Here is a 22,922-nt window from a genome sequence, read left to right on the forward strand (position 1 = left end):
AGAAATAATTCAGTGTAGAGATTTCTCTGAAGAAAATTCACTTTATCAATCTGATTTCTAATAGGCACCAACTAATAGATTCCAAACTATACTGAGTCCTAAGATAAAATTGTAAAGGTTGTGTAATTTTGAGAAGATGTCATGGTTTGTTCTAAGATATTCATGGCAAGGACACAACATTTACCCTTAGGGTGTTATTGTCCCTTCTCAGTTACTCTAAGAAGAAAATCTAATGCTCTCCTCAATATTATTCAAGAATTCCAAAATAAGTAGATATTTACTATATATAGTCAATTATTGTACTAGATAAAGTATGATATTTCCCACGGCTGCTTGTGAGTTGAAGATATTTTGATTGTGGACTTTTTAGGGATTCCATTCCTCTTCAATAATTAAAAGAAAAGATAATTCTTAGGACAGATGCAGAAATTAACCAAACTATCTTATAGGGATAATTGATGTGTGTGTGTGTGTGTGTGTGTGTATAAATTCCTGTACCTTGCAAAGAAATCCAAAGAAAAAGATTTTATGAAAAACAAACTATACTAAGGCAAACTAAGGGCCCTTACTTGCTATAATTTGGGAAAAAGAAAGTTTCAAACACTGGGACTTATACTACAAAAGAAAATTTAACAAAGAAACATAACCAACAATCAAGATATGACAGTAAATAACTCTAAGCAGCCAGCAGTCACAAGATTGCTTTTTCTGTTGTTGCATGAACAAAATAGCTATTTTGCATATTGTTATTTCTTTTTGTGATTCTCTTAAAAGCTTAAATAGCGGAACTCTTCATTCTCTTCCTTCTTTGCGTAGGCGGTGCTATATAACGATCGTTCCGTTTTGGAGAATCATCACGCGGCTGCTGCATGGAATCTTTTCATGTCCCGGCCAGAGTATAACTTCCTAACTAACCTTGACCATGTGGAATTTAAGCATTTCCGTTTTCTTGTCATTGAAGCAATTTTGGCCACTGACCTGAAGAAACACTTTGACTTCGTAACCAAATTTAATGCCAAGGTAACTAGATTTATGCCAGTCTTTACTTTATGGCAACATTAAAAGATGTCAGAGAATCAAAGAGAATCAAAATTGAACAAAATTCAATTGCCATCAGCTCTCCTGTGTCAACTGTGAAAATAAACTGATAAAAAAAGTGTTTAACCGGAAGCAGATATCTAAGGTATTGGTCTGAATCTAGGTACTTAAGCAGTTGAAGTGCTGTGTGTCTATTATATTTCTTTCTATAGATGAACAATAAATTCTGAGTATTTTTACAGATTTAGTTTACTTTGCTCTCATCTGTATGACATACTTATATAAATTGTCTAGTGGTAGTAAAGATTAAAACCTTGAAGCAAACTTTCTTACATCAAGCATAAATGCCCAAATATTAATTCAAGAAAATTTATTATGGATTGCTATATTATTTTAATAGCAATCTCCAATATATGTTAACTTAAATAGCACTTATGGTCAAGTCCATAATTAAGAATATTGTATGCATCATTTATTATTTTACTTTTCAGCTAAACTATTTTACTATTAATTTATGTAAGCCAATAACATTATTTTATAAAGCTAAGGTTCCAGTTCTTTGGTATTCTGAGCTCCACATGATAGAAAGAGAATTAATATTCTATTGTACTTTATTTCCTGTTCAACCTTTGTTTTCATCAAAAGTAAAACATTTTAACTTTGTCCCTCAACAAGGTGAATGACGATGTTGGAATAGATTGGACCAATGAAAATGATCGTCTCTTGGTTTGTCAAATGTGTATAAAATTGGCTGATATTAATGGGCCAGCTAAGTGTAAAGAGCTTCATCTTCAGTGGACAGAGGGCATTGTCAATGAATTTTATGAACAGGTAATTTAAGTGCTTATACTATCTCCAACTGTGTATTCAGGCTGATCATTAATTCACCAAAACTTTCAAAGCCCTATAAAGTATGATTACTCAGTTTCTGTCACACTTTTGTCAGAAACTCTCCCGGACAGTTTTGATCAAGGAATTAAAAAAAATCATGGTAAAAATCAAATAACTATAAACTATTAACTATCAAATAACTATAACAATTAACTATAAACACAGAGCTCTAAGATAAAATTATTTGCAATCATTTTGGGGGAAGATGTTGAGATAATGGAATTACATAATGAGACATTAGGAAGACCTTTGAAATCCTGTTTGTCTATAGATGTATTTATTATAATAAGAGGCCGTTTAAATTTATTTGGAGGTCTATATTATATTAAGTTCATTTACTTTTCTATCAGAGTTAAAAATAGCATATGAGAAAATTTTCAAAACAATGGACATTTTATTTGATGTGTTGATAGGTTAGCAGACTACCCACCAAGGTACAACAATATCATAAGTATGGGTCAATCTTCCCTATGGAGCTCTAACCTGATTCGATTATACCTGGAGCTTTCTACTTAGTATTGTGAACTACACCTATAAGAATGTAGAGGTAATGGTGCATGGCTGAAGGACAGAAACCAGTGACATATAAAGTGAAAATATTTACTCAGGGAGAAATAGCGGTGACCGTCTTCTGATATTTAAAAGCTAATATATGAATTTAGGAATAGGTTTATTTTAATGTTGCTTTGAAGACTAAAGAAGGTAAATCATATAAAGTACCTCTCCAGTCCCCGACAAGGGATATAAGTATAACCACTTCATAGAAGTTATTGGGAGGCACATTTGAAATCCATATCAGAAAGAAATAAGTATTACTAAAGGTGTCCAAAAATAGGGTGAGGTACTTTATTAAGTAGTAAATAGTCTCTGGAAATAGTTAAATAGAGACTAGAATGAACTCTTATGGGAATTATAAGCAGGATTCATATATAGAATAAAATTTTGTGTTTCTATTTTTAAATAATATACTTTTTGGAGGAATGGGATTAATTCATAATTATTACTCAAAAATTGAAGTGCAGAGAAAACATGAAGGGAAAGAAATATCCACTAAACAATAATACAAGTACTTAGACATAACTATTGCTGATACTGTATTTCCTTCCTTAATTAGATAACTTCTAGTTTATGATGTTAATTTTTTCCCAGAAAAGTCTGAAGCAGTTCCAAACATGTATATAGTAATACTATTAAACATATAATGAAAATATAGAAAGCAATATAATCACAATGTGGTAATTCAAACAAGGTATCAATCTGAATTGAGCAATAGGTTATAAGATTTCAAGCACCCAAGTCGAAAATTGAAAGCAGGATATGTTGTGTATTTGTTTCATTATCATTTTGAGTGTTGCATTTTAAGATTCATCTATATTCGCATTTAAAGAACACTGACTAGTGTGATAAAATTTTATCTACTGATATTTTAAACACCTCCTTGTACTATATTTCCCTTGATAAGTGGCCAAAACCTCAAGATTACTAAATTAGTAAGTAGCAGCAATTAAGCATTTTTTAGCGGTCTTAGTGATTCAGTTAGAATTTCTTAGCAAAGAAGTAAAGGAGTTTGTGCATGAATGTTTGGGCTCTTGAAGATCTGTGCATTTTATCTTCAGGTGAACACTGACTTTTCTTGTGCCTTAGGCTCCTGTCACCTTCTTTCTAGCTCGCTATTCATGGTAAATGTCTCTTCCTAGGGTGATGAAGAGGCCAGCCTTGGGTTGCCCATCAGCCCCTTCATGGACCGTTCTGCCCCTCAGCTGGCCAATCTGCAGGAATCCTTCATCTCTCACATAGTGGGGCCTCTGTGCAACTCCTATGACTCAGCAGGACTCATGCCAGGAAAATGGGTTGAAGACAGCGATGAGTCAGGAGACACTGATGACCCTGAAGGGGAAGAGGAAGCTGCAGCCGTGAATGAAGAAGAAACCTGTGAAAATAATGAATCTCCCAGTAAGTTACCGAATCTAGTTCTAATGGGATTTCTGAGACTGTTTCCTTGTTGAGGTTCAGTTGAATTTTATGCTTCTTACGAATTACATCTTTTGTGTGCGGATATCATCTTTTGCTTTTGATTATGGATAGCCCCTTCGTCCATATCACAGAAATGGTAGACTGTGGAATTTATAATAATGTCACATATCATACAAATGTCAACATATATAACTTGTTGTATCATAGCATATATCATACGGATGTATATTTGTATCCTGGAGGAATTGTGAATTGAAACCTGTGCTTCAGAATATTTTAGGGATTTGGAAAGGAAAGACTGCCAGCGGAAATGTAAACCAATCACAGGCTTAGAGGGAAAGCCATGTGAAGCAGTAAGAAATAGCATTTGTTTGTTCTTTCAACTTACTGAGTACCCACTGTGTGCCAGGCATCTTTGCAGGTACTGGGGTAGAGCTGTAAAGAGACAGACAAGCAAACAGACAGACAAATAAATCCTTGCTCCTGTAGACTTACATTCATGGGCTTGGCTCACACTAAACAAGACGTATCAGTTTATCTATGATATGTTAGGTACTGACAGGTATGAGAGCGGGAAAAAAAGGACATATGAAATACTCAGGAGAAAGTTGAAAGTTTTAGAAGATAACCAGGGCCATGAAAAATGTACTGTAAATAAGAGAGAGATTTAAAGAAAAGAGCTTATGGAAGTAAGAGACTGATTCATTTGGATGTGTGAAAAGAAGATTCCAAGGAAAGGAGAAAGCAGCGTGTGTGAAGGTCCCAAGGTGAGCATGGACTGGAGGGCCAGAGGAGAGGAGAGGATGATACAGACTTGCAGGTCGCCCTATGTAGGGCACACTGCAGATTTCAGCTTTCACACCAGGATGAAAACCATCACTGGTTTGAGGCAGAAGAATTAGTGGGCTCATATTTTAACTGTTATTTCAGCGGCTATGTTGGGCATGTTCTCGGGGTAATAAAATTGGAGCAAGAAAAGAAGCAAAGGCATCATCTAGCAGACTTCTGACATTAGGAGTGAGACAGGACTGTGACTTTGGGTCAGCGCAGTGACAATATGAACAGGTCACATCTGGTAATGGGCTTGGAGTACACCTTGTGGCCAATCTAATCCATTTAATTTAACTGGCTATGAAAGCATTATTTTTCTCCATGCCTTTAAATATACTCTATATTTCTGCTGCTGACTAATAGCATAATTAGTAAAACCTATGACTCTTACAATAATATTGTACAAATACTGTTCTGTGCCATACAGCACCGTATAGTATATAGGTGTTTTCTACCTCTCTGAGTAAATGAGAGAAGTAAACCCTAATATTTTTCAGAGTGTAATTAAATATTACCAATGAAAGACATTCTGATCACCCCTGTACATCCCATTTGTAATTACAGTTAGGAAAATGAAGGACCTGGTTCACTTCAACCATCAGTAAAGAGATTTCCCTGCACCATATTGATGCAATTTTTCCTTGTCAAGTCCCTGTTGTCAGGACTTGCAAGCAACAATAAAGAGGTCATCACCACCTAGACTTGTGGTAGAGTTCTGCAAATCTATCCTTAGTTTTTGCTGATTCTACCCTATCTATGTACTTTTACACAGAACAGAGAAAACGGAACATTGTTTCTCTTCAATATTCTACACCCAAGTTAATTCTATTTCTCTGATGCTTATATTTAAAAAAAAGACATCTATTAGAAATTTTGTGTTGCTCTTAGGATCAGGGCTGCAAGCCCAAACTTGGGATTCATGAGATATTTATTCATGTGTATATTTAATAAGCGTGTATTAGTATTCTCATTTTACCTTGTTTTCATTTCAGACAGCCAAGTATTTTGCTGTCTTAGGAAGGAGAGGAACATTTTTTTCCACTGAGTGATATTAGAAGGTGTTTGTCAGCTTAGCTGCAGGGCAAGCTGTGTTCCCATGGGCCCCGACCATTTGTTACCTGAACCTGAACACATTGCAAATATAAATACAGAATCCAGGCATCAGGAACAGAAGGAGTGAAGCCAAGACTTTATTTCATAGGCTCAACTTGTCAGCCTAGGCTTTAGCATCAGTGCTCCATCCGGATATTGCATTTCTTTCTGTGTGCAAGGTTAGGTCACCATACTGGCTTACAGATGCTGATACCCTGCTCTCCTGTGTGCCCCAGTTACTAGGTTCGCTAAAGCAAGAATGAGAGCTTTGTGGATTCTGTTACTGATGGCTTTCCAAAGTTAACTGGCCACCTTATATTAACATATAAAATATCCCATATACAATGATTTTTTTTTTTTGGTTTTTCTCCGGTACTGGAAACCGAACTCATGACCTTGCGCTTGCCAGGCAGGCGCTTTGCTGCTGAGCTAAATCCCCAGCCCCCATATACAATGATTTAATATAATAGCTTTAGATATCCTTGAAGTATTCCTTCATAGCCAAGGAAAACTGATAAATGTTGAGCTATGTCAGTATTTTGAAATATTGGCCACATACAGTAGTGTTTGGTTAGCTACCTCATTTTACCAAAGACCAAAGCTCAGAAATCAAAGCAGTATTTCAAATTAAAAGAACCAAAAAAGGAAGCCAGAAAGCCAACTTTCTTAATTTTTAATTCCATTGCTTTTGGCTCTTGGTAATTTTGATTTCAGAACTCATATTGGTTGAGATGGTTACATAGATTTCAGAGAGTATTAAATTAAATATGTGCTGATAGCTTCTGTTGTTTGTAAAACTTGGAGATCTCCCAGGAAGCACAGAATAAAATGTTTCAGTGTGGTGTCCTGGGGAAAGAAGGCTTTTACCGCACCTCATAATTAAATCTGAAAGATTCCTATGGTGAACTAAGAGGTTTCTAATGAAGAACTAAGCTGCATTTAGAATCTGAGCAATGAAAGGCTCTTTGTTCTCATGTCAAAAGGTTCCAGCACTGAACAATCTGCCTCCCAAAGCAGGCGTGTTTTAGACCACCTGCAGATTCAAATCTACGCAAATTCATTTGGTACAAACTTTCTTCTACGTCACCTTATTCAATATAATTCCAGAGAGGTTTATTGCTAATGTTTAACAGCATTAATAGGAGAACAGCTGCTCTCACGGGGACTGGCCTGGAAGGAGAAAGAGAAAAATTGAGCCTTTGTTAGCCTCTTCCTCACAAATGTGTACAACTTTCAGCTGGAATAATCACCTTGAGCTGTGCAGTGATTTCCATAACTGTGGTTCAGACCTGTCCTCAGCCAGCGGTCACCTGTCACTCGCGTGATTCAAAGGATTTGGTTCAAAAGCCTGTCAACGTTTTAAAAGCCCTCGACAGAAGCTCACTTGCGCTTACGTGCACCAAAGACAAAGTAGAAATAGACCAGTAGTTGATAGTGTAGATTAAAGTGCAATTTTTAATTTGCTTTTAAAAATTGAATATATTCATATATTTTTTTTTATTTTAATAGAAGTCCATACAATTTGATAGCAAGTCAATAAATATGAATATGCAATAAAGTATATTTAAATGTTAGGTTAATGAATATCTTCCTTGTAAGAACACTTGCAGATGAGTAACAGACCTGTAGGGTCTTGCCCCTGGCCCCCTCCTGCCTTGCTGTGTGCCAAACTGCCGGCCCCTTCCTTACCAGCACGGTGCGCTCTCATCACTGCCTTCCAGCTCATGTGTCCTGTCCTGCCCTTTAGAAAGAAAGCCTCCCTCTTCTCCCACAGTGTGTCCTCTCTATTGCCAGAGTGTGATGGGCCCAAGAGAAATTGCACAGACACTTGTGAAAAATGGCATGGAAGTCATTATTCAAAGCTTTTGCTGTAGGAGTCAACACTATTGTAATGAGGAAGGGAAAATGAACTGTTAAAATAAAAAGTGAGTTTTTAAGTGCTGGGTGAGCTAGGCATCCATACTAGAGGGCCTTACGGGGGAGGTAGCTAATGTCATGAGGCCATCTGTGTGTGATAACCAGAGCACATAGAAGTTAGACTCCTACCCACCCACAAAGCTCCCTTCCCTTCCCTTCCTTCCCCTTCCCTGGTCTGCTCTCCCCTCCTTCCTCTTCTCCTTCCATCTTTCCTTCTTTCCTTTATTCTTTTTCTTGCCCCTTTCCTTCCATCCTTCCTTCCTTCTTTCTTTTCTCCTTTCCTTTTCCTTTTTTTTTCTTCTTTTCTCTGTCATTTTTAAGATTCTATTCTGGTAAGAACACTTAAAATTTTATCTACCCTCTTAATAGTATTTTAAAATATATAAATTATATAGCTCCAGTGTTTAACACTGTTATAGTCAAGGGTACTGGGGTGCGGGGGATTGAACCCAGTGCCTCCAGCTTGCTAGGCAAGTGCTCTACCACTGAGCTACATTCCCATCTATGCCTTGCCTCTCTTTCTAATTTTATTTTGAGACAAGTTCTCACTGCATTGCCCAGACTGGTCTCAAATTTGCAATCCTGCTACCTCAGCCTCTGAAGCAGCTAGAATTACAGGCATATGCCACCACATCCAGCTAGTACTACCATTTTCTTTCCCTCTTTTTTTCATACTAATATACAACCCAACCATTGGAAATTTAAAATAGGGTTTCACTAAGTTGCCCAGGCTTCATTCAAACTTGTGGTCTTCTAGCCTCAGCTTCCCAGAGCCCTAGGATTACCTGACTGCACTTTCTTGATAACTGCTTTCCAAAGTGATGGCCCCCAGCTCCCTGAAAAAACAACATTCCTGGGTAAAACTAATTAGAGACTGGGAGAAGTTTGTTGACGTTGTGAAAAAGTACTAGAGAAAGAATTTTCAGTTACAACCTTTCTAAAGCAAATGCTGTAAAAACCAGAAAGATATCTGCTTCAAATTAAGTCAAGCTGGAAGAAATAATAAGGTGGTCTTGGTCACAAATGTGTGTATGTCTAAAATAGCACAAGTTCTCAGTTTTTGTTCTCTTGAATTTTCTCCTTCAGAGTACAAACTCCCTGAAGGGAAACCTTGAGCCTAATTCATCTGTGTTTCACCAGTATCCAGAAAGTTGCTTATTTCTTTGTGAATGTCAGTTTGATCAATGGGTCCACCTCATGAATCATGATAAATATAATATGTAAATGTGTTTACGTTCTTGTTGATAACCCTGCTTGTGATCATGCCTCCTAGGATCTTTCAATTTAATAATTTTTGTTACCTGTCTGTATGGTTCAAAAGCAATTAAAATAGCGTCTTTTTTCTATATTATGTGTTCAGAATTCATCTTGTAAAGTCCTAAAGTACAAGATATTTATGCATAGTGTGTTGTAATACAACTGTTAAAAGAATCACTAGCACATCCACAAAAATGTTGGTAGATGAGAAATTGGTAGATTGGAAAATTATTCATCTTTTACTCAATAATTTGGGGCTTTGTGGATATCCACATAAGTAGGGGAGAGAAAAGTATCTATCCTAGAGAGGTTTACAGTCTATGAAAGAATCTTCATGTAACTTCTAAATTCCTGGCCTATGATCTCTCAGATGAAGGAATATAACGAGAGTTACAATACATTCTGATTACTTAGAAAAGAGTGGACCTTTCGTTTAAGCTGCAGGCCAACTGCCTACTTGAGTCTTCACTTGGGTCTCCCAGAAATATTGCCCAAACCCACACATCTGCTCTTCCTCTAATGCTCCTTTTCTCAGGAGTCTGACTACTATCTCCTCAGTTGCTCAAACTTGAAAACTCAGGGCTATATTTGACTCTCTGTCTTCTCTACTCCCTCTCTCTGATTGATTCCCTGGTCTTCTTGCTTCTACCTCAATATCTACCTAAATATCTCATATTTATCAACTTGTCTTCATTTCCATCAACCCTATCCCGATATATGCCACCATCATGATGCAATATCCTCCCAATGGTGTCATTTCTGACCCAGTGTCTGCCACCTGTCAGAGACTTTGTAAGACTCACAATAATTGCCCTACTTTTTTGGTAAAGTAAAAACACCTTGCCGGCAACATTCTGTTGATTGCCCCTTATCCAAAATGATTGAGTCTAGACTTGTTTCAAATTTTTCGTATGACACAGTATGTGCATGTACAGAGCCAGTTACCTTGGTGATGGTATAAGCACAAAATTAATTATACACCTTATACACATATTCTGAAGGTAACTTTATATAATTTTAGTGGACCTATGTTCTGATGATGATTATCCCATGAGGTCAGATGTGGAATATTTTACTGATAGCACCCTGTTGCTACTCAGAGTTTTGAATTCGGGAGCTTTTTGGACTTGAGATTTTCAGATTTGTTGTCTTTAGATTAGAGAAGGTCAATTTGTACTTCTCTTACATACCAGTGGCTTGCCAGAACCTAGAATGCTGCTCAGTTCCTGCCAGATTCTTACGAAACTGTTTAGGAATTAGAAGCCTAATTAACAAATTATAAAAGTAACTGTTAGTCTCTAAAACACCTTCTGTCTGTTTCTTCTGTTGAAATTAAGTTGATTATTTTTTGTGAATCAAAATATATCATTCTGTGAGCATTGTCTCTAAAGCTTTCCAACTGAAAACTCTGAATTAATCACAGGAGAATAGAGTTTATATATTTACTGAATGCATAGGTGCAGAGTTTTGTCACGTGTTGGAGCTGTACAGGTCCTTAGAAGGCTCTCTCAAAGAGCCTGTAGTCTAAAGGGAACTAATGCCTAGAATAATGAGAACAGAGTAAGCATCTGTATCACTTACCTTTCTGTCACTGGGACCAAGTATCTGATGCACACAACTTAAAGAAAGAAAGGTTTGTCTGGTCTCATGCTTTCAAAGAGGGTTCAGTCCATGGTCACCCGTCTTCAAGGCAGAAATGCCATGGCGGAAGGGAATGGGAGAGGAGAACTGCTCAATACGTGGCAAGCAGGAGGGACAGAGAGCGGGAAGAGTGAAAGCTAGAGCTTCAGTCTCCAAAGGCGGCTGGGAATGGCCCACACCAACCAGGCTCCATCTCCTAATAGCACATTCAGCTCAGCGCTCATCAGAGGATTAACCTACTGCTACCTCTGGCACCCTCCTGATCCCGCAACCTTCTGAAAGCCCCATTGAGGAACATATAAGACTCAGAGGACATTTTATCTCTCCAAACAGGAAAACTGTGGCTCCATGTAAGCATGATGTTGTCTAGTATTAACACTGCTTTGCTCCTCCCGTTTCCATGTTACCTGCCTGACAACTTGTTCTTTCAACCTTACTTTCTTCATGAGGTTCCCAACTGTCAATTTACTTGGTTTCAGATATATAAGCAGAGGATAAAAGGTTGCCAGTTCCCACCCTTCAACCCCACATTCATTCTGCATTACTGAGGAAAATTGCAGGGCAAGGCTTAGATAGTCTGATCTCTATTACATGCTTGCGCGAAGGCTAATCCCTGAGACATAGCTTGTATCTCCAGAAGTTAGACAGGGAAGTCAAATTTGACAATCTTTTCTACATAACTGAAGGAAGAAAGGAGAGTTCTCAGATAATCTGGGATGCACCAACCCCAGAGGATGAGATAATGATAAGGAGAATAGAGGAGAAAAAAATTAAAATAATATCTACTCTGGACAGTATTTATGGAGAAGCATGCAAATTTAGAAGAAAGAGATTGTTTCTTTGAAGAGGAATCCAGTACAATCTGACCAGGACTTATGGATGGATATAAATTTTATTAATGATTAAAAAACAGATTTGAAGGAGAGGCAACACCAGCCTGAAAGTAGAAGAGTTGTTTGTATATAAAGAATACAGAATGGGTAGGCCTAGTTCGCAGCCAGACAGCAGAAAAGCTGACTACAAATACGAGCTTGTATCCACTCGTGGAAGAACTGGGAATGGAATTTGAAAATATTTCTTTTCTCCTTTTATTTGCTGTTGTTTTTAATACTGGGGATCGTACCCAGGACCTTTGCACAGAGGTCCACCCTCCACCCTTTATTTATTTATTTGTCTGTCTGTCTCTCTATGACAAGACCTCACTAAGTTGACCATGCTGAGTTTGAACGTGGAGTCGTCCTTCCTAATCCTCCCAAATTGCTGACATTTGGATCATGTGCTGCCACACCTGGCTCAAAATTAACTTTTTAGTTTGTACAAAGTAGAGGACTAATCTAAAAGTGTCTTCAGAGAAATCAGTCTTGTAGACTTTTATGAGTCGAACTGACTGAGAATAAAATGAAGTTATTTCAGTCATCCAGGGGAGAAGTCTAGAAGCCTCAATGTGAGTAAAACTAGTATCAAGACACAGGGGGAAACTTGTGTGGACATTACCAAATACTAAGTACTGTTCACTGTGACATTTCAATGTTGCCATCATCCTTTTATTTCTCCCTTCTGGAAAACTCCATCCTTACAATATACAAGTCAGGGGATGGATATGTGTACTCATTGAATACTTAAGTCATTATTAATATGAAAATAAATAACTGCCATGTGCTCAGCCTACCCGTAAATATCTGATTTGGTGTTCCCTTTATTTTTTAATTTTAGAAAAGAAAACTTTTAAGAGGAGGAAAATCTACTGCCAAATAACCCAGCACCTCCTGCAGAACCATAAGATGTGGAAGAAAGTCATTGAGGAGGAGCAGCGACTGTCCGGTATCACAAACCCAGCCCTGGACCCATCTGCTCAGCAGCACGCCTCGGAGCAGATCCAGGCCATCAAGGAAGAGGAGGAGGAGAAAGGGAAAGCAAAAGCAGAGGAAACCCCAGCCCCAAAGCCCAACCAGTGACCCTGGATAGAATGAGCTGTGTTTCCGAACAGATCTTGATTTGTCACGGACTCTTTTTCAAGCCAGCACAATATTTAGACACAACACTGTAGAAATGAAAGAAGACGGGGAAATGGCTATTGCACTTTGGGATCCTTCGCATTTTATGTGTTTATTTTTGCAGTGAGGTACATTGTTAAAAACTCTCGCTCCCAGAAGCTTTCACACTGCGACACCAGCTTCTACGGATATTGTTTGTTTATGGAGGAAATATAGATGTGTGTGTGTATATAAGCTCCCACGTAGATACATGTAAAGCATACATACACACACACACACACACACACACACACACACACACACTGAAAGCCACGATTACTGTCTCCACAGTTTAGTAACATTCATATTAAGATATATAGTGGTCACTGTGATAATAAATCATAAAGGAAAACAAATCACATGGGAAGTGGTGTGGCTTAGTGTGGAAAGGGTACAGCCAATGTAGGTTACAGTTAAGCAGCTTTTGCTCTTCATACTGAGGGATGAAAGTTCCAGAGCATTATTTGAATTCTGATATATACTGCCAACACTGTTGTGTGTGTGTGTGTGTGTGTGTGTGTGTGTGTGTGTGTGTGAAAGAGAGAGAGAGAGAGAGAGAGAGAGAGAGAGAGAGAGAGAGAGAGAGAAGGAGGGAGTTTGTGTGCACGTGTTTGCATACGTAAATACATTTCTATGGTTTCAGTAGTTTATGGAATAGCAGTAGCAGATTACTCAGTACGTGTAACAAACAGAAGGAAGTTCGCACTGAGGAGTCTTTGAAAGGCAGCCATTCCAAATGCCCTCCATTTAGCATCAGTAGAGGTCCTTGCAGATGGGGGGCATCCATGGGCCCTGTGATTGTTACTACTGCTACCCACCACTTGGAGGCGCTCTCCTACCAGGTTCAATCCTGGAAGACAGAGACATTTTCCAGTCTGTTTCCCTAATGAACTTATATGAGTTGCTTGTGAGTTGTATGTCACTTACCTAAGATCAAATCACCTTTTAAGGGGATGACATTCTTTATGCGTTAACACCCAAAAGGAGCTGCGGGTAGGGAAGAGTTCTAAAAGAATCCCAGAAAAATGGGAAACGACACTGAATAGTATCTCCTGTGTCTTCTAAATTTGCTGCAAAATGTGTATCGGGAAAAAAAGAAAGGCAAATAAATTCACTATGGGTTACATCGCAAGAGATGGAGGAGAAAAATAGCAACCTAGGGTTTGGTGTTTGGTCCTTGACAACTGTTAAAGAATGGGTTTGTGGGTGATGGTCCTGTTGACACCGCTGTGTGTATTTCATACACTTTGCTATGAATACCTTCATCTACAGTCTGTCCTGTTAGGTTTCTTTTGGCAGGAAAGATCATAGAAAGATTGCTTAAGGATTGGGATATTTTTGAAAGATTTTTTTGTTTTTTTTGTTTTTATCTACACTTGTTTATGCTGTGAGCCAAACCTCTATTTAAAAAGTTGATACTCACTTTCAATATTTTATTTCATATTATTATATATGTCATGAGTAGTTATCTTGTTGTAAATATATAAAGATTTTTTTTTTTGGTTTCTGTAGATAGTAAACTTTTTTAAAACACAAAAAAGGGAAAAGGGAAACATTTTTATAAAGTTATATTTTAATCACCATTTTTATACATGGTAGCTATCCCTAAGCCCAGAAGGAAGATGATGATTTATTTCCATGGAGGTCTGTGGATAACCACTCATCTACCTATTCTAGTTTAAATGATAATCTCACACAATTATTTCTGTCAATTTAATGAGGATGCTGAATGGAATTTTTTTCCAGTGGTAGCTTTTGCTAACTGAATGAATTTTGAATCTTTGTCTTCAAAATGAAAGAGTTAACCAATACCAAATTTTTATAGCTGGTGTATATTCCTCTCCACCAGATGTTTGGTTATAACTTCTCCTCCCATTCTACATACAGATCTGTTTATCATCTAAAGTATGTTGATTTCCAAGAAAACCTTGATTGTAATTTCTACTGTTTACCTTCTCTGAAGTCATAGAAAAAGTGTTTACATTAAAAAGTCCTTTGTTTCTCACAAATGTAAATTCCTCCCTTCTAATGCATGATTTTACAATAATCCATAGCCTTTTTAATTAGCCAAAGATACCACAATAAGATAATCAACATGGTTTCAAGGCAAAATTTTCAGTAAGTAGGAAAATATAAAAAACGATCAAATGGATGCAGACTCTACTTAAATAGTTCGAATCAGTTTCAGTGTTATTTCAGTTAACACCAGGGCTTCATTATCTAACCCTTACTGCGTTGTTTCCATTTTCTGAGTATTGCCTGTGAGTCTCTACATTTGCAAAATTTACTGTGAGTCAAATATATCTCCTCGTGAAATGAGCTGTTGTTCATCCCTTGCAAATGAAAGATGAAAAGCAAAGGCATTTATACTCACACACCCATTGTATTAACTTACTTTAATCGTTTCCCCTTTTCCAATAGCTATACATCTGTATAGTTAATATAAATATAGGGAAAAGTTAAGTGTGGACTGAGTGGAATGACAATACCATTGTGGATTCATACGTGCATATAAGCAGTTTTATTAAAGCTGCAAGGGTGAAGCCAGCCAGAATATCTCAGCCAGCTCCCTGGGTGTGTTTATTTGCTTGTTTAAAGGTACATGAAATAATAGGGTTATTAATGACCAAGTCAATTAGAACGTCTTTGTTCCAGATTTGTATTCACCAATCCGGGCAGATGAATAATTTTTAAATAACCATAGTATTTAAGATAGATGTCAGCTGAAATGAAAACATGGAGGTCCACCACGTGTATAACTTTGATACATACCTGGGACATCTCCAAGGATGCCTAGGAATATAAAAAGGTATGTTTTGCTAATGATGTTTCCCCGCTCCTGGTGACAGCAATATTACTGTGTTCACTTGCATCTTCAGAGCCTACTTCCTGTGGTGCCAATGTATTTGTTGCAATTTACTACATTTTTATATGAGCCTACTTATAGGTGCCGTTAGATAAACTCAGGTCTTTTGAATGAAGGAGTTTCTAGCACAGTTATGGATAAGGATAATTGTATAGACAGCCATAGAAATCAATAATAGGAAAATTTAGAACTGGTTGCTCTCTGTTAAGTAAAAATCTAAGAGTATTCTGTGTGTTATCAATGTCATTTCGAAATGCTAATAGGTTGCCTTTCCAGTGATCTGTCTAAATCAGCATTTAGAATATTATTTTCTTGGCAAAAACACCACTTTTGCTTTTTTCTTAACTGTAAAAATATATTTTTTTGTCATTTATGCAAGATCTGGTTTTGTTCTTACTAGATGAAGACAGTAGCTCTGTATAGGAGTATGTCTATATTGGTCTTCATCTGAAGTGTGAAGGTGTCGCTACATGTTCTGTTTAAGGAAGCATCTACTTTCTAAGGACATAATACACAACTCTGTCTGTTCTATTTTGGTTGAAATGCAGGACAAATCCTAACCTTTGCAATCCCAGTAATATTGAAGAAAAGGTATGGAATGACATGCAGATTGTTCATTAGCTGTATGTAGACTATTCATGTGCGATTTTCCTGTATCCCCTGCCTCTCCTTCCCAGAGAACTTTCCTGAAGGTAAAAGCTGTGCAGAAGGCATGAGCTTTGTTTAAATGATGGTAAAAATATAAATTATTTTCTAAGGAATAAAAATATGAAAATTTTCATTGTAAATAAAGTCTAAAGTTTGAAATGACTGCTGTACCAATTTGATGTATTTATTTGATGAGCAAATCCTGACTAAGAAGAATTGAATAACTCCCAAATCATTTATATTCTACTTTGAGAAAATTCTTGGTGCTTCCATATTATGGAGATCTCCACTATTCTTGTCAGTTATAATCTTTCTAAAATAATACTGAAAACCGTTATAAGGGTTTTACTATATTTCTTTTCCTTCCTAATTGATTCCCATTAAATGCTCTTCCAGATCAGTTGGAAATGGCCTCTCAGACTAGCAGGAGGCCCCGTATTGTAGAGTTCTGTAAGCTTTCATAATCAAGTTAATCAAGATTCTTCTTATTCTGTAAACTATGAACTAGTTGTGTAGAAAACATATCAGCACAATTTTAGCTGCTAATAGCTTAACTCCAGACACTTAGGCACTGACCCATGTATATATTTTGAAACCAAACTGGGTTTCTCCCATCATCTTGCCTAACAAGCAAAAAAACTTTTAAGACCATTGTTCTAGATTATTCATTTCTTTCATCATCTCTGTGAAGAAAAACTATGAATATGCTATGATAAAACTATGATATTTCAATTAAAAAATCTGTTCAAACTCAAATTTAAGACTAAGAAGCCAATTAGGCATTTGGGGTTGAGAGTATTGTGAAATTAAATTATTCTGAGGATTTCTAACCAAGAGGGAATGTATCAGTTTGGGGGTCAGTATACACATCATGTTCTCCCAATTTATTCCTCTAGAAAATATGCAAGTTCTTCTGGGAAATTTAGTTGAGAATGAATGAAGCCATAAGCGCTAAGTTAACTGTAAATTATCATTTAGGTAACTTAAAATGAGTTATATGTAAGTATTTGTATGTTTCACACCAATGAACCATTGTCAGAAAATAACATTTTTAAGTCTATGTTATATGCCACAGTTATTAGACAGTTTGTGCTATTACCTCACACATTGTATTTGTTAAAATAATGTTGCTTTTACCTTACCTAATGGGTGATTTCTGCCTTACCTGAATTGATCTTGTGCACACAGGTAAATTATTCTGATAGGTTAACAAGTTAACAATGGTAACAAAAATCATCGAGCTTTGTGTGTGTGTGTGTGTGTGTGTGTGTGTGTGTGTGTGTTTGCACGCGCATGCACTCTAAACATGTTTGAAGACACCAAACTGGTGATTAAGGCTTTAATTACTTGGTGGAACTTAGTCCACTGATTTAAAACTATTGACCCAATATAAGTTATTGTGATGTGGATGATATCTTAAAGTACAAGGAACTATGTATTGCTCAAAAGTGACACTGGCTTCTGATATGTGCTTAAGGCTGTGAGAATAGGCCAGATTTCTCAGGTAAAGGCAGCTAGTTCTTCTTTATATCATATTTTTAAGGTTGATTATTATTATCTTGTAGTTTTAGCCCTGGATTTCTTCTTCTTCAAAGAGTAATGGTGCATGGAAGAAAAGCCAGCCCTTCTCCTTATAAATAAGAAATACTGAGTGTGTCCATTTCTAAAACTTTTTCTCTTTGCTTCACATCAAGTGGTTCTTTAACCAGGAAAATAATTTAGCCAAACAATCTGTTTGCAAGAGAGTAATGTGAAATTCTCATATGTAAGCACTACCAATATATTTAATTTTTTATTTTTATTGAACCAAAACTCTGTTAAAATTTTTATTAAATTAATCTGAGACCCATAAAATGACTTTCCATGATACTGAGATATTATTGAATACTTTGCCATAACCAGACTTAGTATTTTGTAACAAAACTGTTGGAAATGCATTTGTCTAATGCCCTGTTGTCTTTTATAGGAAAAGTTTTATAAATATTCCAGTAAATACATAAGATTGATAAAAATATATTTATCACAAGAATTTAAGTGTTAAAATTAAAATCTAAGCTTTTCTGAGTTATCCCAAGACAGAATAATATATTACCCAACAAGTTATCATGGCTTAGTTGTTGTAAAAATAAATGGTCTGTTGCTATAGATTCTATTTTACTGAGCTCTAACCCAGTTAACACCCAAATATTTCACAGCAACAATAAAATTAAGAATTGTTAATTCTTAACTTTCATAGATGAAGCACTGATCAGTTGATTAACTATTCATTTGCGTGTATCTGTCAAGCACAATCAAATGGTAGGTTGGAATTTGAAACTTACAGACAGATTTAAAACTATTTTTAAAGTTTTGTGTTTCCTTTTCCAGTGTCACTAAAAGTATCTCTTTCAAATTAAGCAAACTGCAGCAAAGAATCCTTTCTTCTATGAAAAAACAAAAAACAAAGAATGAATAAAACAGTCCCTCAGAATCCCAAATCAGCGATAGGAGAAAAGTGTGGCTTCTCATCAATTTTACTTCTCTAAATCTTAGTAAAGAAAAAATAATCAGAAATTCTCTGGCATAATAAGGAAAAAGGAATGACTTTTACATCAAGATCTAAATGACCTCTGCTTTCACTGTGAAGTCCATGACACTAAGAAGAGAAATCTACAGAGCTGAGGACTGGGAGTAAGTACTACATAAAACCCTGCACATTTCCCAAGACACGCCTCCATGTTAGTGGGAGACCAATTCAGTTCTTGGTTACTCTGGACTAAAATGACATGGAGATTCCTATTTCAGCCTGGCTTCACTTATTGTACTAAGCATTCACAAGTGTGTCTGAATGTGAATTAGCTTTTAGAGATTGGAAACTGCTGCTCTGAACACTTTTGAAGGGAAGGATTTTTCCTCTAGTTGTTTTGCTCTGTATATTATACTAAAATACCCTGTTTATTAATGTGAAATTATATATAACTTAAAATTTTTTTTGTGAATATTACTTGTTGGTTGATAGAATTTCTCCTGCCACCTCTCTTTTTAAAATTTTCAAATTATTTTTTGACTCAAATCTCTACCTTTCAGCTTAGCTATTTATAAGCATAATCTAGTGCTGTATCCTTGCTATTCTTAAATAATAACACTAACATATCTATATACTACCTGTTAGTGAGATTTTAATGGCTTGACTTTTAATATGTACTTGGTCATCAGTTTAAGAAATGAATAATTTTTATACTCTACAAAATATTTGCATGGAACTTTTAACATATTATATTTAACTTTTTCTCACAAGTGTCAGTTTGTGTCTTAATATATCCTCACATAAGAATGCCTACAATTTTTGCTCCAAAATGACAATTTATTAGTTGACAAGCACTGGAAATAAATCTCACTGAACCTACACCTTGATATATCTTCCTAGAAATTTTTATCATACAAAGCACAACATGAAAATTGGTGCTTTTATAAATATTCTGGAATTCTATAACAGTGAATATGAGATTCTCCTTGGTTTTCTATAAAGATATTAGCATAAGAAACTAAAAGAACTTTATTCTGAATCCAGAGTGGTTTTGATTTTGGTTAGTTTGGTTAATCTGACTTGATTTCTGGTATGAAAATATGTTCTGATTTCTGATCGAGCAGTTGCTTTATCTTGACCAAAAACAGTGTAATCATATAGTTCTTATTTAGCATGTCCCAAATATTTTACCTCATACAATAATTGTAATCAGAGCATATAGAATAATTGATCTAATTTAATTTTCCTAAAAAGCAATATTTTCCAAAAACTTTCAACCAAAGTGACTCCATAGGGATATCTTTTGTGATATCCCCTACAGTTGATAATTTTAACAATAATTTTCTGCCCTCAAGAAACCTAAATATGCTCATTAATTAATAAATTTGTCCAATTTTTTAATTTTTAGAAACACAAAAATGAAGTATTGGAACATAAGCGAGCATTTTACAATTGGAAAAATGTTATCCTGTCATCTGTATTATATGCACTTAATATATGTAGCAATACCTGGTATCATCCCACTTGCAAGTATTTGTTAAGAGACATCATTAATTGCTAATAAATGTTTTGTAAAAAGTAGAATCTGTACAGAAAAATATAATAGATACAAGGTATTTATTTTTATCATTTTTTAGTTTAGACACCATGTTGATGCTCCCCTTTTGCCAGATTACTGGAAGTGCCTCAGTTTTATATATATATATACACACAAATACATATAGTAGATATATATTCAAAATTGTTAGATTGCATCATAGTTGATCAATGAAGATGTTACAATGTGAAGACAGTGTGTAACATAAAAATAATTCTGTGTTATCATGTTTGATGTAGTTATTTGTGCAAGCCAACTCCTCTACTTTTCCGGAGGCATATTTTCTTCTCATGTCAAGTACAATCTTATAGTACCCAAAGTACTCTGCAGTAAAATACCACTGACATTCCTTAATTTCTAACGACCCTTGGGGTGCCTATATTCCCATGATGGCCTCTTCCTTTTTACCACTGTGTCTATCATTCTTAGCCATGTTATCATCTAACTTTCTGCACCTAAGCTTATCCTTTCCCTAGTCAAATAGACTCAAACCAAGACAATCATATTTCTGACATTCCATTTCAGAATCCTGCAAAATAAACAGTGCTGCCATTTATCCTGAAAATTCTACAGTTTATTCTATAAAGTCTGTAGGTACCTAATACATAGAGTAGTTAAATTATACAGGCTTAAATATTTTTATTTCACATGTTAAAATTAGAATAATTTACATGATTCAAAATGGGTGTTTCAGCTAACTCACAGATAGTTCTCAGAAACTAATGTAAAGATATGACTTCTGCCCAAGGAATTTGTCCTTTTATCTACATGTATTGATTTCCCTGTTACCTATGAGTTAAAATGCCAACAGGTAAGCCTGTTATTTTTAAAGTTCCCTTCATTCTCTCACCCAAAACTATCCTCCCTCCAAAAGGAAGCACGCCTTATAATTTATATTTCTTTGTCTCAGGTAAATGCTCAAAGAAACATTACATACTCTTATTATACATACATTTTCCTTCTCTCTCCCTCTGTACATTCTCTCTCTCTCTCTCTCTCTCTCTCTCTCTGTCTCTGTCTCTGTCTCTGTCTCTCTCTCTCTGTCTCTTTTTCTGTCTCCCTCTATCTCTCTCCACCATACCATCCACAACACAAGAGCATAAGCCTGACTACGCCTTCTTGAACTGTACATTTCATTTCTCTTTTCTCTGTCATTCTCGGTGGAGGGACAAAATAGCTGAATACTACAGCCTGAACTTTTATCTTTCTCCTGCAATTACATGATCTCAAAACTAGTCTATGGTGAGAAAACACTAAATTGCATGGTATGAGGGTAACAATGGGTAAGTCTGTTAGAGCCTGAGATCTCAGCCAAAAGAAAGGGATGACTACAGTCACTAATTGAAATTGAGGCCTCAGAGATCAGCTTAGTGTGCTCCTAGTCACACTCATCCACACTGGATGCAGCTCTCCAGATTGCTCCCTCTGTTGGTGGATACACATGGGCAGAGCCTGGATTATGGGTAAATGAAATTAACCTGTGAAAAGAAAAACAGTAGTCCTTGAGTAATACTGCAGCTCTGCTTATTAGGTTACATGTAAGGAGCTATCTTCCTCATTTTAGCTCTGGAGCTACTTCATGTACCAAACATTCTTTCTGACATCATTGCTGGTTAAAGGAGTTACAGAGCCAATTTTACTAACATTGTTCAGATTTGAAGACCTTTTGAGTCGCTGATGCTGAAGGAGATCTGGGAAACTGGGACCAAATTTGGGTGAGGAGCTGAGGCTTTGTCTTACCTTTGTAGTTAACATTTGGGGTGAAAGAGCTCCTGACTAGATGGTTAATTTGACTGGTTTTTCCAAATGTCAGAGGTGCTTTCATTAAGGGCTTGGTCTTTGACCTTTGGAGATGCTGAAGTAGAATAAGATGACTTATCAGCCTTCTATGTTAGCAATGATAAATTACTACAAATTTGGCTTAAAACAATGCAAATGTAAGTGTAACAATTCTTGCTATTCTGAAGAACCTGAAATAGACTCATTAATTAATAAATTTGTTCAATTTATTAACATTTAGAAACACAAGGGGAAGTATTGGAACATAAGTGGTCATTTTGCAATTGGAAAAATGTTATCTTGTCGCCTGTATTACAGGCACTTAATACATGTAGCAATGCCTGGTAGATCAGAAGTCCAGATGGGTTTGATTAGGGTATTTGCTTTGAATCTCTTGCAAAACTGCTTAGGGCAGAAACTGCTTCCAGGCTCACTGAAGTTTTTGGCTGAATATGGTTCCATGCTGATAAAGGTCTGAGGTCCCCTAATCTTTTGGGGCTATTGCTGAGAATCTCTCTCAGCTACTTAAGGTCACCTGCCATCCTTCCAAAGTTACTCTTGTCCTCTTCCCATTCTTAACCCAGCTATGGCACATGATTGATTTTCATGCTTTCAGGTTCTCTTCTAAACTATCTCTGTCTTCTGCTGAAGGGAAAGTTCTCTGCTTTTAAGTGATGATGCAGTTAGCTGGGGCCCAAGTGAGCAACAATGATCTCTCTGTTTTAAGGTCTAAGACCTTAATCATGGGTGAAAGTTTTCCTTTGAAATGTAACCTAATATATTTACAGTTCCCTGAACTGGGGTATGGATATATTTGGGAGCTATGATTCTGTCTGCCTCAAATCAAGAAAA

At 36.3% G+C, this 22,922-nt stretch overlaps 1 protein-coding gene across 1 annotated transcript in view; it reads left to right on the top strand.

Moving 5' to 3' along the window:
* Pde3a (phosphodiesterase 3A, cGMP-inhibited) overlaps positions 1-16,345 on the top strand; it is a 301,905-nt gene extending 285,560 nt beyond the window's left edge. The window contains exons 13-16 of the mRNA XM_005379045.2: positions 817-1,020; positions 1,714-1,869; positions 3,627-3,882; positions 12,355-16,345. Of these exons, the coding sequence (XP_005379102.1) occupies positions 817-1,020; positions 1,714-1,869; positions 3,627-3,882; positions 12,355-12,596 (858 nt within the window). The 3' untranslated portion in view covers positions 12,597-16,345. The remainder of the gene's footprint in view (positions 1-816; positions 1,021-1,713; positions 1,870-3,626; positions 3,883-12,354) is intronic.
* Positions 16,346-22,922: the final 6,577 nt, after the last annotated feature.

Source organism: Chinchilla lanigera, unplaced genomic scaffold, assembly GCF_000276665.1.
Source record: "Chinchilla lanigera isolate Chin_1 unplaced genomic scaffold, ChiLan1.0 scaffold00012, whole genome shotgun sequence".
Taxonomy (NCBI): Eukaryota; Metazoa; Chordata; class Mammalia; order Rodentia; family Chinchillidae; genus Chinchilla; species Chinchilla lanigera.